At 43.1% G+C, this 17065-nt stretch overlaps 1 protein-coding gene and 1 non-coding gene across 5 annotated transcripts in view; both read right to left on the bottom strand.

Moving 5' to 3' along the window:
* epas1b (endothelial PAS domain protein 1b) overlaps nt 1-10849 on the bottom strand; it is an 81072-nt gene extending 70223 nt beyond the window's left edge. The window contains exons 1-2 of one of the 4 annotated variants that reach the window (XM_042332683.1): nt 10656-10849; nt 9667-9729 (exon numbers count right to left, since the gene is read on the bottom strand). In XM_042332683.1, coding sequence (XP_042188617.1) covers nt 9667-9692 — 26 coding nt within the window. In that variant the 5' untranslated portion in view covers nt 9693-9729; nt 10656-10849. Of the gene's footprint in view, nt 1-6802; nt 6987-9666; nt 9818-10268; nt 10300-10655 lie in introns of those variants that run through there. The other 3 variants (XM_007896864.2, XM_007896867.2, XM_007896866.2) reach the window with 3 other exon arrangements.
* trnaa-cgc lies at nt 2071-2143 on the bottom strand. The gene has a single exon. It is a non-coding gene; the product is annotated as a tRNA-Ala (tRNA).
* Nucleotides 10850-17065: the final 6216 nt, after the last annotated feature.

Here is a 17065-nt window from a genome sequence, read left to right as displayed (position 1 = left end):
CAGACAATCAGAAACGAACGTTAAAAAGCTGCAGGAATCAGATACCAATCTTCTACTCAGAGGCTTGAATAATTAAACAGCGGTAGGGTTCTGAATATTGTTGTCTGGATCCTTTGAAGGGAACACCCTAAACATTTTGCAAATCAAAGAAAATTGCTGACAACGCATATTTTGCCACGACAGAGAAGGTCAGAAGTAGGGCAGCTCTGTTATTAAAGATCAGACGTAAAAATTCAAACTAAAGCAACTCTGCTCGGTGTCTAACAAAACATCTGATGAGCTTTGGCAGGGTTGAATTTGCAGCTTTGCTGCCTCATGTGCCAGCTACTTTATTGGTCTAATTAAGATCAAATTAACAGAGCATTCGCTGTAACCGTTTGATATCAAGCAAACTTATACATCCCCAACAGAGGAAAATGCTAAAAAAGTCAACAGTTTTGTGAAGCGGGTGATTTTATGTACAATCTGTCTCGTTAATACATCTGATTATGTATTATATTATAGGTCATTGCTATGACCTGCTTTTTGCTTTTGTTCTCCCCTTTTCGTGCTCTGAAGTTCACTTTTAAAATACAGTCACTAAACTCGACAACAACATCTGTGAAGCTTTGATAAGGCTCTATATCCAACACAAGGAATGGTATTATTAAATTGCAAGACCAAATCCTACTCCAGCTGTACTTCACTACTTCAAATTGAATCCACAATAACATTTGCTTTGGCTTTTTTTTCCTGTCAGTCTCATTTTTTCACCTCAAATTCTTTTGCTCACTGTGAAGCACATCAACACTTCCTTCAAGTGCTCAACACGACCGGCACATTTTCATGTGGAAGTTAAACATCGACGACAACAGCAAATTGTATTTACATAGCGCCCTTCACGCCAGACGGAGCTTAAAATAGACGACAGACTTTACTTCGAGTGGTGATTCAAAACCTTCAGATTCCGCTGAATGCTTTCACCCCACCCCCCCACCACCCCTCTCTTTCACCCCCCATCTCTCTCTCTCTCTCTCTCTCTGCCCCCTCCCGCCCGAACAAGTCAACGCATAGGAAGAAATCGCTGTTAAACTCAAGCTGCAGAAAAGCCACCAGGTGGGACCAAGAAGCAATTTGAATTTGCACGTGCCGAAAGCGTGATATCATAGAGTCCAAATGGCAATCGTTGCTGCCCATGTCCCAGAGCGCAGGCAAAAAACCACGCCAGAAAAATTATAGAGGCTCTATAAAGGAACGCTCTGAATCCCTCTGGATGACTGCTGTGGAACTTCAACATGAATCTGAACTTTCAGCAATGCTTCCTATTCTGATAGCTATTTTGGTGGCTGTCTAAACTTTGGCAGCAAAGTGTGCTGGAGGGAGCAGCATTCTTTTAAACAGATCCCAAAGCCACAAATGTCCCCGCGGACTAAATTTAAACCATGACTTTACTTTACACGCGACTCTTATTGTGATAAATGAGGCTAGATGTCTAGTACTTTGTAAGGAAAGCCTGGGAAAATTACTCACAGCGGCCCACATCCCATTCTCAATAATATCCTCTCAAAAAGTAGAGGATACTGGAGCCCTGCCTAACAGTATTAACACCCTAACATAAAAAGTCCCTCAGTGGATGTTCTTGCACACAATGTGTAACAATGCGGCTTGTATTGCTGTATGTACAAACCTGAGATCATAGCATTTTTACAGCTCAGGAGGTTATTTAGTTCATCCCATCTGTGCTAGATTTCCCCGCTGGAGTTATCTATTCTTTCCTTATGCCATTTAATCTTCTTCCAATAATAATATAATATGATCCTTGCATTTGATATGGCGCCTTGTGACATCTTCGCGATGTCTTAAAGCGCTTCACAGAATAAACTGTACAGTGAATTGACTGTATATTTTGTGGGCGAAACACGGCATCCCCACAAACAGTCGTGGATTGAGGGACAGAATTATTATTATTGCTTTTTTTTTGAAGGGATTATTAAACACCGGAAAAGCGATCCGTCAATCGACTAACAACCGGGTTCAAACTTACTGCAAGGTGAGCAAAGGCGTGTGGAGTAAGGAAACTTGTCCAACATTTCATCCTGCTGGGAATCGAACCCAGGTCCTCTCGCTTGCGAGGCGAGTGCTCTAACCACTGAGCTACAGGCCTCCACATCTTATTTTTCAGATGAGATTCATCCAATTTCTTTCAAATGCTGGTATGGGCTCAGTTTTGTGGTTAACACTACTCATGCCCCAACAAGCCACTGAATATCTAAAAATAATTCTTTAAACCTTGGGTAAATGTAGCTGTTTTCAATAGTGATTTGGTTTTTAAAAAAAATGCAGTCTGGAGGCAAGTTTGATGTCCTCGAGGGCAATGATTGATTGCCAAAAGTTTCATACGAAATGAACAAGTGCGCATTGCTGTCAGTTTGACAATGGAGATCGAATCGCTATGTTCACACATTGCGATTTCCAAAAGTCGGAAAAGTGCAAAGGAGGTCTGGCGAGCGAGACTGAAGACTGTAGCAGAGAGATTGTGTGTTGCACTCCAGGCAGAGAGACCCGGACAGTCACGGAGAGATGGACAGAGAGAGGGATGTGAAGAGCCACATTTTTTTAGCCACTGCCAGAAATCACCATTAGCCACAATTACAGCAAAACAAATTGCACGTTGTGCTTCCCATCTCTCTTGCGAATATTAGGAACCAGACAAATGAAGGCACACATCACATTTACAACAACAAACTAACTAACTAACTAACTAACTAACTAACTAACTAACCAACCAACCGACAAGATGTTTCATTGAAAAGAAAATGCAGGGGGAAGGGGGGGTTTCCATGTTAACGACATAATCTGGAGTGGACCGCAATTCACACATTAAAAAATGATTGTAGAGAGAAATGATCACTCTTGATTTTTGAACACTAAAAGATCGCAGCGTGTGATGAAGCCTCGTGAGCAATGGTCTGTACAGGCAGTTGATCGTAGATGGCACAGTGTTTTACTGATGGTCATGAGAGCACCCATCAAAGGTACAATATCCTTGTCAGACCACCCTAAAGCTGAACAGTGCTCCCTTTCCAGCTGATAATTGCCCTCTGTGCCCTGTAATGGTGTGTGATGGTGGGGCATCAAACAATCATAACCATATGTGTCCCAAATGTTTTTAATTAATGTCTTCCCTTCCCCTCCAGTCCGACATGTAACGCTCCATTCGGTTCCGCCAAAGTGGGAAAAATCCTTGGAAAATATTTACTTTTCGGTTGGGGTGTTGAAAAATGTCAAGCATCTCTTCCTGACTGGCGGAATTTCTCTCAATTTGATTCACTAGGAGGGCTGTTGGCACAAAATCCTTACGCCCGCGGAAAATTGATCAAAATACAGACACCTGGACCGGGGGGAAAATTCAGCAGTGGAAAGTCATGCAAAGAACGATTCTCTTCGCTTCTCTGCATACAATGGATCCTGTTTTCCTTTCACGATTTTCCCGTGCTGTTCCCCCCGCCCCCTCCCACCTTGTCCCGGAATAAAAAATAAAATCATCATGAATTATCACATTGAATGCATTATGCAATGTCGGATTTGTTTTAAGTCCTACATCTGTTAACCAGCGGTGAGTGAGCTCTTAGCTCTCTGGAACTCCATCCCAGTGTTCCTCCACCATGACCCCTCCCTCCCCATCTTCAAAACCTGCCTAAAGAACTATATCTGACTATGCTTTATACCACCTTTCTTCTTCCCTCCGCCCGCCTGCTGCTCCTACCTCACTCCCGGGTTCCCAATGAGTATCTCTCTGCCTCCACCCTTGACTCCAGGACCCACTGCTGTCCTGGCAGAACGTCTGTCGGACATCAAATCCTGGATGAGAGCTAATTTTCTTCATTTGAACATCAACAAGACCGAGGCTCTCCTGATTAGCTCCTGTCAGCGCCTCCTGTCACCTCAGGCGCTGACAGCATCACCATCCATGGTTGCTCACTCCACCTCACCGAGCCAGTCCAGAACCTTGGGGTTTTGTTTGACCCTCCACTGTCGTTTCTACCTCACATCTGCGCCATGACCCGCTCTGCCTGCCCCCACCTCCGCAACATCGCCCGGCTTCGCCACTGTCTCACTCCGTAGGCCACCGAAACTCTCATATACGCTTTCATTACATCAAGGCTTAACTATGCAAACTCCCTGCTTGTTGGCCTTCCGTAACTTCTCTCTCCACAGACTGCAGATCATCCAAAACTTTGCAGCCCGTGTCCTCTCCCCCACCAGGCTCCGTGACCCTATCACCCCCCCCATCCTCGCCCGACTGGCTTCCCATCCCACAGTTCAAGATCCTGGTCCTCACTTCAAAGTTCTCCACGGTCTTGCTCCCCACTAACCCTGCGACCTCCTAACCCCCTACCATCCTGTTCGCTCCCTCCGCTCAGTGGGCTCCGGCCTGCTTCACATACCCCGCCTCGCTCGCCCCACTATTGGCAGGTGGGCCTTCTGCCACTCTGCTCCCACCCTCTAGAACTCCATCCCACTCCGCCTCACTCCCTCCCTCGCCACCTTCAAGACCCATCTAAAGACCCTCCTCTTCGACCGTGCTTTCGATCTCCCTGCTTCCCCCTCTGCCCTCCACCCTCCCCCAATCCCAACCCCCTACTCGGGTCCGAAACTCTGTCTGTCTAGCACCTTGGGACATCCTCCCAACGTAAAAGGTGCTGTACAAATGTAATTTTGTTGGTGGTGCTGTGTGAAGCGCTTCGAGTTGTCTTCCCAATGTAAAAGGTCTAATATCAATGTATCTTGCTGGTCTATTTCCAACAGTAACACAATATAATACTTGTATTGGGGTGACACTGAGGTACCTCATTAATTCACAATGGGACCACTTCATTGAAAGATGTGACTGTATTAGGTTAATGTTGGTTTCATCCCAATAAAAGATGTCCGAGTCCTGCAATCTATTCAAGTGCTAATGATTTGACTTCAGCACACATACATCCTCTCTCTCTCTCTCACACACACACACACTTCCCTGTAGTTAACCAATTTCTTTATTATTCTTCCTCGCAAGATCACAAAAAGAGGTATACATCACGAAGGCTCTTCAACGTATTGCTAAAAACAAACTTCTCACAATATCTGTACCAACAAACTGGCAGTTGTGTAAACTGTACACAGGAGTTTCATTGTGTTACTGATATTGAGTGAGTAAAAGTGTGAGATCTTTGCAATAGACAGAATCCCCTAATAAAAACGGACCTTTGCTATGGTTCACTCAGTACAAGTAAAGTATATAAAATCATGGCTTGTTTGTAACCGCACTAACGCCCACCCATGCTTACTTATCTGCGGCTGCTAAATGCATTATTACAAAATGGGCTGACTGATCGCTTCATCTCTTTGCTAACAAGGGGTAAAATGTGTAATCGGTTCTTTATCTCTGCCTTGCTTTAATAAGCACCATTGTATTTGTGAGTAGAAGAGAGAAAGGTGAATCATTAGCATACGTTAATATAGGTGTACAAACTCGCCATTGCGAGGCTATGCCAATATCTTGTCCAGTACAAATAAAAGCAGACACTACTACAATTTGCACTGTTGGCACAAGTGCCAAGTTAGTGATGTGAAGTTCTTTGAGATGTCCTCAGAACTTGAAAGGTGTTTTGTTAATTGAATTGTAAAGACGTGGGTTAACTAAATGGATTAATCAGAGGTTCTGCACATAAGTTATACCTGCACAAACCAATGACACTTTGCATCCTGCTGCGAACTTTTGATGTTTGTTTCACTCCAGTTATGTGATTAGTTGACTGGTAAATTTCACAGCAGAACATCAGCACCAGCTTCGGGATGGTATTTTACGTGGCAGAAGAATCACAACTGATGTGAAAAACCTGCTCTGGGTGTTTCAACAGTACACTTTACAAAAAAAAATGCAGACAAGTGAAATGCACTTTGATAATGCACTGAAAAACTATGGGGTAAAGAATTGTCGCATTTCTTAACCGTTCCTTGTGCTAATTAACAAAAGGAATGGATTAAGATCAGATGCATCTTTTTTTATAAGAGGCTATGATTAGCAAACTAATAATAATAATCCTTGTGTTCGATACAGCGCCTTATCACCTCTTCGAGAAGTTGCAAAGCGCTTTACAGAATGCACTGTAAAAGTGAATTGACTGTGTATTTTGTGGGCGAAACGCGGCAGCCAATTGCGCACAGCAGCGTCCCCACAAACAGCCGTGGGTTGAGTGACCAAATTGTTATTATTATTAAGGGATTATTACCCCCAGAAAGATAAACTGCCAATCGACAAACAACCGGGTTCCTAAACAGAGGCATGTGTGTGGAGTAAGGAAACTTGCCCAATGTTTTGCGCTGTCTGGGAATCGAACCCAGGTCCTCTCGACAGCGAGTGCTTTAATCACTGAGCTACAGGACTACCTACTGAAACTAATGACATCAATTCAGATTTCTAATTTAAAGATTCCTTCCTTTCAGTCATCATTTTAACGGATATAATCCTGTTACATTTCGAATAACATAAATATTTAAATCAACTTTTAATGTGGAACAAATTTTGTGTCGTTTATATAAGTGGTCACGTCTTCTCACATAAGCTTTTAAATGTTAATCGCGCGCACCTACACACACCTCCCCTCTAATCGGAAAACACAGGTGTATTTCTGCGGTTAGAAATTGTTTGAGGAGAGAGTGAAGCGGAATTATAGTGTAAATTCGCACGATGAGCAAGAAAGAAAGGGTTACAATTGCACCGTCGCTTACAATTAACATGAAGCAGATCTCGTTACTAAGTTCTGATCAATTTACTTACAAGATATTGCGGTTCATCGGGTCTATCGCACACGCATATTAGAAGGTTTTGTGAGTTTTACGTGTTCCAACAACCCACTGAAAAATACGGCATCAACTGCATTTGGCTTAAACCCACTTGCAATGATGCAGAATGCAACACCTGCTGTCAGATGACTTTGGAGTCAGATATCGAGCGAGGATTGCACGATACAATAAATTTGTACATTTTTTTAGTTTCTACGGGACTTGTGAATGGCTGCCTGCTCGTCCAGCCCGCTTCAGGGGGAAGGGTCTATAGCGTGTCTCTAACCGGAGACACTGGACAGAAAACACCAGTTTTCGTGTTAACAGCAGCTGTCAGCAAACTTTTGGCAAAGGACTTTTAGAACTAAACCTGTTTGCCCTGGACGTGAACGGGGAAAGATTAGCAGCGAACTTTAAAATGCTAAAACTTTAAACGGTAGTCATACCGCGAATCGAGGAAACGCCACTCCCAATTTTCAAGCCAAGTATCTGTGTAGCGTCCGGTTAACATATTTGATTTACTGTCAATCTCAGCTGCAATCAATACAATACAGTCATTTACTGTCAATGCAGCTACGATCTCTTCTCTTCGGCTGCAGGTTTTGTTTGATAAACGTAATCAACGAATCCAAACCCAAACTATAATTTCCAACGCTTGCCCTAACTAAAACAAGCCACTCATTTTGTTGGCTGCTACGCCAGCTCTGTGAATTCTAACCACAATGTCCTCATGTGTGCTAATCTTAAACCCATTTTGGCGTGCCTCAGCCTGGAGCAAGGCTTTGAGGCTGGCTGTCACTTCGGCACAATTTACTGCAAGCCTCGTAAGTACTTAAACTTGATCAAATTAGTCCATTGACTTCATGGCTGCTTGTGGGTTACTGTTGTGGGCAAACTGGTGTCTGCTTACAAATTACGCTTTACATTGCAAACGTATGTGAAGCGCTTTGAGACTTGGTACGGCACTGATATAAATTCAATTCCAACAATTATTGCCATGACATTGCCCCCATTTTATTTCTCCTCTGCCTCGGTTGCTGTCTGACAAGGCACCGCTAGGCAAAAGGACACTTAAAATTAACCATCCAGCTCATCTGTCCCACAGTATCTACATAAAAGACAAGCGTGTGAAAATACTCGGAAACAAACGGGGGATTTAAAAAAACATGCAGTCAATTCACTTTGCAGTATATTCGGTTAAGTGTTCTGAGAGGCCTCGAAGACGTGAAATGCAAGGATTATTATCATGATACTGACAACAAGAAAAAGGCCCAATTTACCAGCGCCCTTTCCCTCCCCATCTTTTGTGGATTTCACCCCAACTGATCACCTCCTCAGCTGAAGGTAACATAACAAGGGGGCAACTTCAAACACTGATCAACATCATCGTTATCATCGACATGAACCGATTGTCTGCCCAGAGGAGTTTGGTTAACCTTGCACAACATCCACTGCACTCGATCCGAACGTGCGAGTTATTAATAATAACCCTTGCCCATAAAACCCAATATCTGACATTTCAAAAAAAGGAGGGAGAGGAATAATGATATTATAATAACAATAATAAAGTGACAAACAAGCCTGCGCTGTTTCCGAGTGTGTTTTGAGAGCCCCAAGTGAAAGCTTTCAAATCCACTCGCTATTGGAGTTGAGAGAAAGTCTGTGGATGAGAACCAGGTTCTCCCTCAACTCGAGTCCACCTCTATATACGCCGTATGGGTCAGTCAGGCCTGGACAGGCTGTTCAGCTCACATTCATGGGGTCATTTCAATAGGAATAAGGCGTCCCAAGCAAACCGAGGGAAAACAACTGTTGTCTTTAACTATTATTATTATTATTATTATTATTATCTCGAACTCGTCTTACTTCAGCGTCCCTCGAACACTGACAAGTCTGTGAATCTGCTGTTGGGAGGGAGGGAGGGAGGGAGGATTTTTTTTGATGGCAGCTCTAACCTTGGGGACTTGTTCAGGGGACATCAGTCTAGTGACTCAAAACAGGCAGATAATACTAATATAATAATAATAATAATAATTAATAATATAGCAATCAGACACTGACACACAGACACACACACACACACACCCCAATGACATTTGCTGTGTGTCTCTCTCCCAAACACCCAATACATCAATCAATCCAATCCACACAACGACGAAACAAAAAGCAATTGATACAGTCTTTTTTTTCCCCCCTGAAAGTTTCAAACCAACTCCGAAACGCCAACAAAAAGCAAACAGAAACTCCAAACAAATATATGAAAAAAATATTTTGTTTTTAAAAACAAAATAAAGACCAATTAAAAAAAAAAAAAATGAAAATAAAAAAACAAATGAAAAACAACCAAAAACAATTTTTTTTGGGGGGGGGGGGGGTGGGGGGTGAAAAAAAACACACAATTCTGCTCCAAACTCTGAAAATTGCAGTCAGACTTCAAATAAACCAATTGCAATAAAATTACGATGTATTCACCTATATATAATATATATATATAGGTGAATACATCGTAATTTTATTGCAATGTATTGCAATTGCAATTGCAATTTATTACGATGTATTCACCTATATACAATATATATATATAGGTGAATACATCGTAATTTTATTGCAATATATATAATATATATATAGGTGAATACATCGTAATTTTATTGCAATATATATAATATGTATATAGGTGAATACATCGTAATTTTATTGCAATTTTATATATATTATATATACATATAAGCGACTCAGACTCGAGGGATACAAATATTGTTTCATTGCAATAATGTCACCACCACTTTTTAAAACACTTGTGGACTTGCAGCAGAGCCTCACCCCAAAGCCCTGACTGTCTGTCCCTTTAATCCTTACCTTTTCTTCTCCTTATCCGCTGTCATGATGTTGGGGTTTGGGAGTTGAGAGTCGGAATTCAATCTGATGAGGTTTCAAAGTCACTTTCTTTTTCCCTGTGGTGTCTGTCTGTCTGTCTGTCTCTGTCTCTCTCTGTGTCTGTCAGTCTCTCTCTGTGTGTGTCTGTCTGTCTCTGTGTGTGTGTGTGTGTGTCTGTCTGTCTCTCTCTCTCTGTCTGTCTCTCTCCCTCTGTGTCTGTCAGTCTCTGTCTGTCTCTCTCTATGTGTCTGTCTCTCTCTCTCTCTCTCTGTGTGTATCTGTCAGTCTCTGTCTGTTGTCTCTCTCTCTCTCTCTCTCTCTGTGTATCTGTCAGTCTCTGTCTGTCTGTCTCTCTCTCTCTCTGTCTGTCACTTTCTTTTGACTTCTCTTACTTTCTCTCTCTGTTGCCCTCTTCCTCACAAACACAGACAGACAGGAACAGACAAGAGTACGACTGTCCTTGTGTTGCTCTTTCACTCTCACTCCACTCTCACACTCACTCACTCACTCACTCACTCAACAACACTCCACACTCACTCACTCAACAACACTCCACTCTCACACTCACTCACTCACTCACTCACCAACTCTCTCCAATGTGTTTCTGTGTCTTGCCAGTCACTGTTGCAGTGGGTGTGTGTGTCTCTCTCTCTCTATTTCTCCTTCTGTCTATCTCTCTCTCTCTCTCTCTCTCTCTCTCTATCTCTGTTATTGCTCCATGATGTGTGAAAGCAAAGTCCTAGTTGAGTTCAAGTGCTGGTTTAAAAAAAATACCAGGAAACAACTCAAGACGACTTGACAACAATAATAATAGTCTCAGAAACACTGCTGAGGATTGTAATAGCCTTCACCCCCCACACACACACCCCTACACACACCCACAGTGAGAGAGAGAGAGAGAGAGAGAGAGAACACTAGTAATAGAGAGAGAAGTGGAGAGAGAAAGAGAAGAGAGAGAAAAAAAAACTTTCCTCCTAATACATTCTACTGGGTGGAAGGTTCAACCCTCAACTTGTTTCTTTTTCTTTCTTTTTTCTCTCTCTCTCTCTCTCCCTCTCCCTCTCCCTCCCTCCCTCCAGTCTGTCCTTCTTGGACCAGATGACAAGCTGTGAATCAATCTTGCACAGGGGATAGGCTGCACACACAACAACTCCTCCTTCACCACGACAAGTAGGTCAATTACTGTAACTTATTCATGTCTCTCACTCACTCACTCACTCACTTTGTGTGTGTGTGTGTGTGTGTGTGTGGTTAGTGGTGGATGGAGTTCCACCCCCTCTTGTGCCCAGTCACTAAGCCTTATGTAACTTGCACAGCTTTCTCCACCACCCACCAACCAACCAACCAACCAACCCACCCACCACCACCACCATCACCACCAACCCACCCCACCCTTGTGTGTGATCAGAGCAAAGAGCTTTCACTTGCCCACCTGAGACCCCAAAACTTTTTTCCGGGTTGAATATCCAACTGGCCCCGGTCAAGACATTGCACCCAAGTCGCTCGAAAACCTGCTACGGCAAACATAAAGTATAATTATGATTATTATTATTATTATTATGAAGTCTTATAGAGGTATTTGTTTTTGCAGAGAGGGTTGGGGGTGATTGGGGCTGGGATTCTCCTGGATAACAATTCACCACCCCACCCCCCCCCCACCACCTCCACCACCACCACCAAATAAAATTGGTCATTCACTTTGTAGGGCATTGCGGTGTGCGGATTAGCTGTCTCGTCACTTTCGCCCACGAACACGCACAGTCACGCCACCGTATATTCTGTGAAGCGCTTTGAGACGTCTCGACAACGTGATCGGGAGCTCCATCAAATGCGAGGGTTATTGTTACCTCTGGCATTTGCTTAACCGTTGGGCTAAAATATTCGATTTCCCACCCACCTTATTGTGTTTTAGTTAAAAGCCCAACAAAAAAATAACTCTGAAAAATGAAACATGATAATAATAATAATAATAATAAAAAAAATGGATTACAATTCAATTCAAAAGATGAAACGTGAGCAAAAAGATGTTCCTGGTGCCCGAGTCGAAACAAAATGAAACCGCTCGGAAAGCGAAGGGCGGCTGAAAACAAGGCAGCCCTGGAGATGAATGTGGCACTGAGCAAACACAAGAGGACAGTGGATTCTCAGGACTAATATTAGCTGCAGTGCGGTGGCGAATGTAACTCTGGGGGAGTTTATGTGCTGTCAGAGGCAGAGGTCTGGGTAATAGTCTGGGGAAGTCCGTGTTCGGTTAATAGTGCGTTTCCAGTTGTATTTTTTTTCTTGATTGAACGTTTAGCGGTTATATAGAATCTTACAGCACATTTCTGCTCGTGGTGCCTGTGTCGGCTCTTTGAAGGAGCGATCCAACTAGCCCCACTCCCCCCGCTCTCGGCCCTGCAAATTTTTCTTTTCCAAGGACCTATCCAGTACCCCCATCTGAAAGTTGTCCGATTCCCCCATTTGAAAGCATTTGATTTATGGCGCGAATCACGAACTGGTCGATCAAGAACATTTATTTTGTTGGCTGACCGAAGAAGGTTGTCCGCAGCCGATACAAGTTTCTTTCCAAGAATAAAATCAACTGCGTTTTCTACCTATAAGAACAATAACAGAATGAAGGATAATATAACGACCTTCATGCAGGATAATGGCTTTGAGCGCTTCAGAAGACCCTCCATCCATGCTCATTCTCTAAAAGTCTTTCTTCCGCTATTGCAAACGGCTCCGATTTATCTGGAGGATTGTTGGCCTGGACACCTCTTTTGAATTAATGTCGTAGGATTATTCATGTCTACATGAAGTCAAAATCCTAATGTGGGGCTTGAATCTACAGCCTTGTGCGTACATATTTGAGAAGGAGATGATGGAGTAAAGAGATCGTGAGTGTGTGTGTGTGTGGTTGCTGTAGTCTAGACCGGTGGTAGCCAAGCCATGGCCAATCAAGAAGCCCTCTCCCAAACATTCGCACTCGCCGACAGAAATCATTCAAGAACATTTACTGACGGCATAATTCAATCGAGGACGTTTATTTTCCCTCTACTGTTTCCCTCGAGGCACGGGTTTTATTTGCTAATTTTAAGTGCCTCACTTGCGAGTTCGCAGTGGAGATTTTCCACTCGTCTAAAGTCAGCCATTGAGAGACAAGCATCAGCACCTTATACAGTGCATTCAGCCCATCAGTAGAATTACTGATTACTGTAGATATACTGTCGTGCAAATCAGATGAGGACGAGGCAAAGAAGGGGGAGACACCTGAACGATATCTGATGCACAGGCAGAGATTGGCAAGTGGCAAGCAAGTGAGGCGTTCATTTGGTGATAAATTTACGGAAGATTTAAGCGCAATTTATTAAGCGGGAAACCCGTGGCTTTTTACCAACAGTTGCTCTGTAATGTGTTCCAGGCCCATCTCAAAGCATACTCCCGAGTGTGCTTTTGTCATCTTTCCCCTCTGTCTCCATCCTAGCTTGGGTGTCCAGCAGCCACTCTTAAGCGCTTTGAGATGTCGTTTCGACCCAAAAGTTGCTATCTGAAGGTAAACTGTATTGTGACGGCGGTGTATTGTTTCAATGAATGTGCCACACATGGCCTCCTCCTCTTCTCTCCCCCTTTGCTTCGTTTCCAAACCTGTCCCTGTAAATCTCTCCAAGATAATTACCCCTACGCGAAGGCCACTATACAAATACCCGTTTTGTCCCCCAAAATATACAGTATACAGTATACAGTATATTCTGTGAAGCGCTTTGAGACTTCTTAGCGACGTGATAAGGTGCTGGATCAAATGCAAGGATTACTATTAAGGTGTTGTCTAAAAATGCAATGATGGTTGTTGAAAACTGCACTCAGGATATAAAATTATAATAATCTTTGCATTTGATATAGCGCCTTGTCATGTATTTGAGACTTCTGACTGTATATTTTGTGGGAGAAACGATGCAGCCACTTGCATACAGCCCTGTCCCGCAAACAGTCGTGGATTGATTGACCAAATTCTTATTATTTTTAATTAATTTAAATATTTTTGGACAGATTATTACCGCCGGAAAGCAATCCGCCAATCAACTAACAACCTTCTTACTGCGAGGCGTGTGGAGTAAGGAAACTTGCCTAACATTTCTTCCTGCTGGGAATCGAACCCAGGTCCTCTCGCTTGCGAGGCGAGTGCTCTAACCACTAGGCTATAGGACTCCAATTAACCAGATGAGGTGTCGGGCAGAGGAGGTGGAGGTAACAGAATATGATTCATCCTGTTGACTTGTTGCAGAGACTTTACAGTGCTGCAAAAGAAATCTGCAAGCATTTTTCTGAGGGCTGCAAAATGCTCTAATAAAAGAGATCGAACTGAACCAAGGTCACAAACAGCAATTGAAAACTGGGCAGCGTGGCACACAATACCATATACACAGCGTGGTCAACCCAACAAGCGCCAGCGTATAGCAATGTCGGTTAAAAAAACAAACAATGCCTTGAGGAGAATAGCCCACAAATTTCGCCGGGCGTTTGGGACGTAAGGCAGCAGACCCTCATCTGCCACAATTACTTTGGAATGAGGCCGTTCAGTACGGAATTGCGACTAAACTGGCAGCTCCCCAGATAAATAATAATAATAAATAAATAAATATAATAAGCGTTGCATTCCATTTAGCGCCTCATCACGTTGTCGAAACATGATCGAAGCATTTCGCGGGATTTAATGCAGAGTGTTGTGACTGTATTTTTGTTGTAGGCGAACACGACAGCCAATTCGCAGGCAGCGCTATCCCACAAGGAGCCATGAAGGAAATTGCTATTTTTTTTTCTTCCTGGGGGCTTCGTTGGCTCGGAACCAAGGAGGAAATCCCTTCTCTTTTCAAACAGTGCCATGTTTAACGTCCACCCAAGCAGGCAGGCGAGACCTTGGTTTAACGCTTCATCTGAAGGACGGCACCTCTGACAACGCAGGACACCCCCAGCACCCGACTGGAGTGTTCAGTCTGGGCTCTGAGCTCCAAACGCACGACTTGAATCACGAACGGTCCTTGACCTGGAACGCCAACTCGCTTTCCTCTCTCCCTCGGTGCTGCCTGACCCTACTGAGTGTTCCCAGTGACTTTTGCTTTTATTTCAGATTTCCAGAATCTGCAGCATTTTTACCTTTTTTTTAAAAAAAAATATAAATTGCGCTATTATTATCGGGGAATCGCAGGATTTTCATTCCCCCAATGCTCTGAGAAAATAGTGAAGCAGGAGAATCAATATTTTGAACCGCAGCAATGTTGGCTTGGTAAGGGATTGCACGGTTGAGGACACTTTCAAACAATAATAACGATAATAATACTCCTTGCATTTGATACAGCGCCTGATCACGAGTTCAAGACGCCTCAAAGGGCTTCACAGGATGCACTGTGAAGTGGCGCGACTGTATATTTGTGGGCGAAATAACTTTGCAACGTGTGTGTGTGTGTCCCAGCAAGAGGTGCCTGTGCTGTTAAACAATTCTGCACCAACGGATAAAGATCATGATTATTTTTCACTGACCCTGCGAGGCCGGAAACTTTCAAGACCATTTTGTCTTAAAATTTAAGACGCGGCAAGATCGTGGGAAATGCCTCAATTCAGTCTCACCTCGAAAGCCGTTTCACAGTGTTTCTTTAAAAACATGGCTTTGAAAATAAGGCTCGATTTCAATTCTTTTTTGGATAATTTTGCAAAGGTACAATGGTGTTAATTTTTGTGTTCGGATAAAAACGGGCCTCAAGCTAAGACTAGTTTGCAATTTCAGACCTACAATGCCTCACAGGTTAGGTGGAGGTGAAGAACATGCCTATCCCCATTTCAATGGAAGAGCGGAAATTTCCTGAGTCACTCACAGATTCTCATTAGTTGGCTTCCAGTATTGTTTCGGTCTGTCACGTCAGACAAAAAGATACTGCAAATGAGATGTCGCGTTTGCCTCCGATAATATTCACTTTATCTAATTGATCTCATTCTGCAAAGCGCTTTTGAGGAGTTTCCTTTACCTGAAAGGCACTTTAAATGCAACGAGTTTTTCATGTACATGTAGCCCATAGACTAGTCCGGGTATCTCGACTGTCTTTATAGTATTTTCTTCCTGAATTCCTAATTAAAGAAACGATGTCTTGATTCGAAATAACAGAGCCAAGGACGTAACTGGAAGTGTATCCCGGATGTCACACCGACTCGAAGGAACCGTGTTTCAAAAATACATTGAGGGGGCAGCTGCGTTCATAGACTTTTGGATTTCTTAATTAAAAACCGTTCGGAAATATCGCAAAATCGACTCGCTCCGTGATACAAACTGCACGTAATTATTAACACAGACAGATTAGACAGAGGCCAGACAAGGACTGTTGGTCACAATAATGATGCCCTTAGTGTTAATTGGTAATCTTCAAAAGCACTTGCCTCGACCCCTATCCAAGAGCAACTAAAGCTTCGGCTGGGAATCATACCTCAGCTGCAGATTTTAGTGTACAGGGGAACAATATTAACTTGCATGTACCCTGACATGACGATTGTTTTGATAGTCAATTAAGAATGAACACTGAGGTCTAACTTGTGGCAATATTTTAACAGATTTCTTAATAATTCCACGGTACTATTCGAAAAGAAAACAGTGCTCTGACCAACAAATCCCCCAAATAAAATCAGTCGCTTGCTCCAAGGCTGTTTGTGAGACGTTACTGTGCGCGCAACCTGTTGCCGTGTTTCACCCACAAAATACACGGTCAAAAACGCTTTGAAGTGCATCCTGTGAAGTGCTTTGAAACGTCTCGATGACGTGACAAGGCACAATATCAAATGCAAGGATTACTATTATTTATTACTGTAAGAAATTGCACACAGAATGTCCCACGAACTGTCGTGGATTGAGTGACCGCATTATAATTATTTTTGGGGAAGGCTTATTACCAATCGATTGGCCAGTGGAGTTTCAACCGAGTTCCTACCTACAGATTAGTAAACAGAGGATCCTTACAACTTACTTACTAATCAGTTCAGGCACACTAGCACCTCCCTACCTCTCCGAACTGCTGACATCCCACTCCACTACTCGCACCCTTCGCAGAGCTGACTCCTTCCTTTCCACACTTCCCTCAATGTGACGGGCACGACATAAATGCAAGCAGTTGTTGTTGTAGAGTCATTGTTGTCGATCGCAAAGATAATCTATTGTTTTTGTTACGAGACGTCGTCTTGCTTAACGGAAAGGACAATATCTGAAAGGCATAAGTACGACAACAAAAAAAAGATGTTACTGAACAATAGAAACAAACAAACAAGTGATGTGATGTGATGTTCACCAAGCGGCTCAGTAGAATCTTAATATGGAGTCATACGAGACATCTTATATACCGATCAGAAGCACTGTCTGCAT

The sequence above is a fragment of the Callorhinchus milii genome, unplaced genomic scaffold, assembly GCF_018977255.1.
Source record: "Callorhinchus milii isolate IMCB2004 unplaced genomic scaffold, IMCB_Cmil_1.0 Scaffold3, whole genome shotgun sequence".
NCBI classification, from domain to species: Eukaryota; Metazoa; Chordata; class Chondrichthyes; order Chimaeriformes; family Callorhinchidae; genus Callorhinchus; species Callorhinchus milii.
Note: the sequence above shows the minus strand (reverse complement) of the source record. Positions and strands in the feature narration are given on the sequence as shown.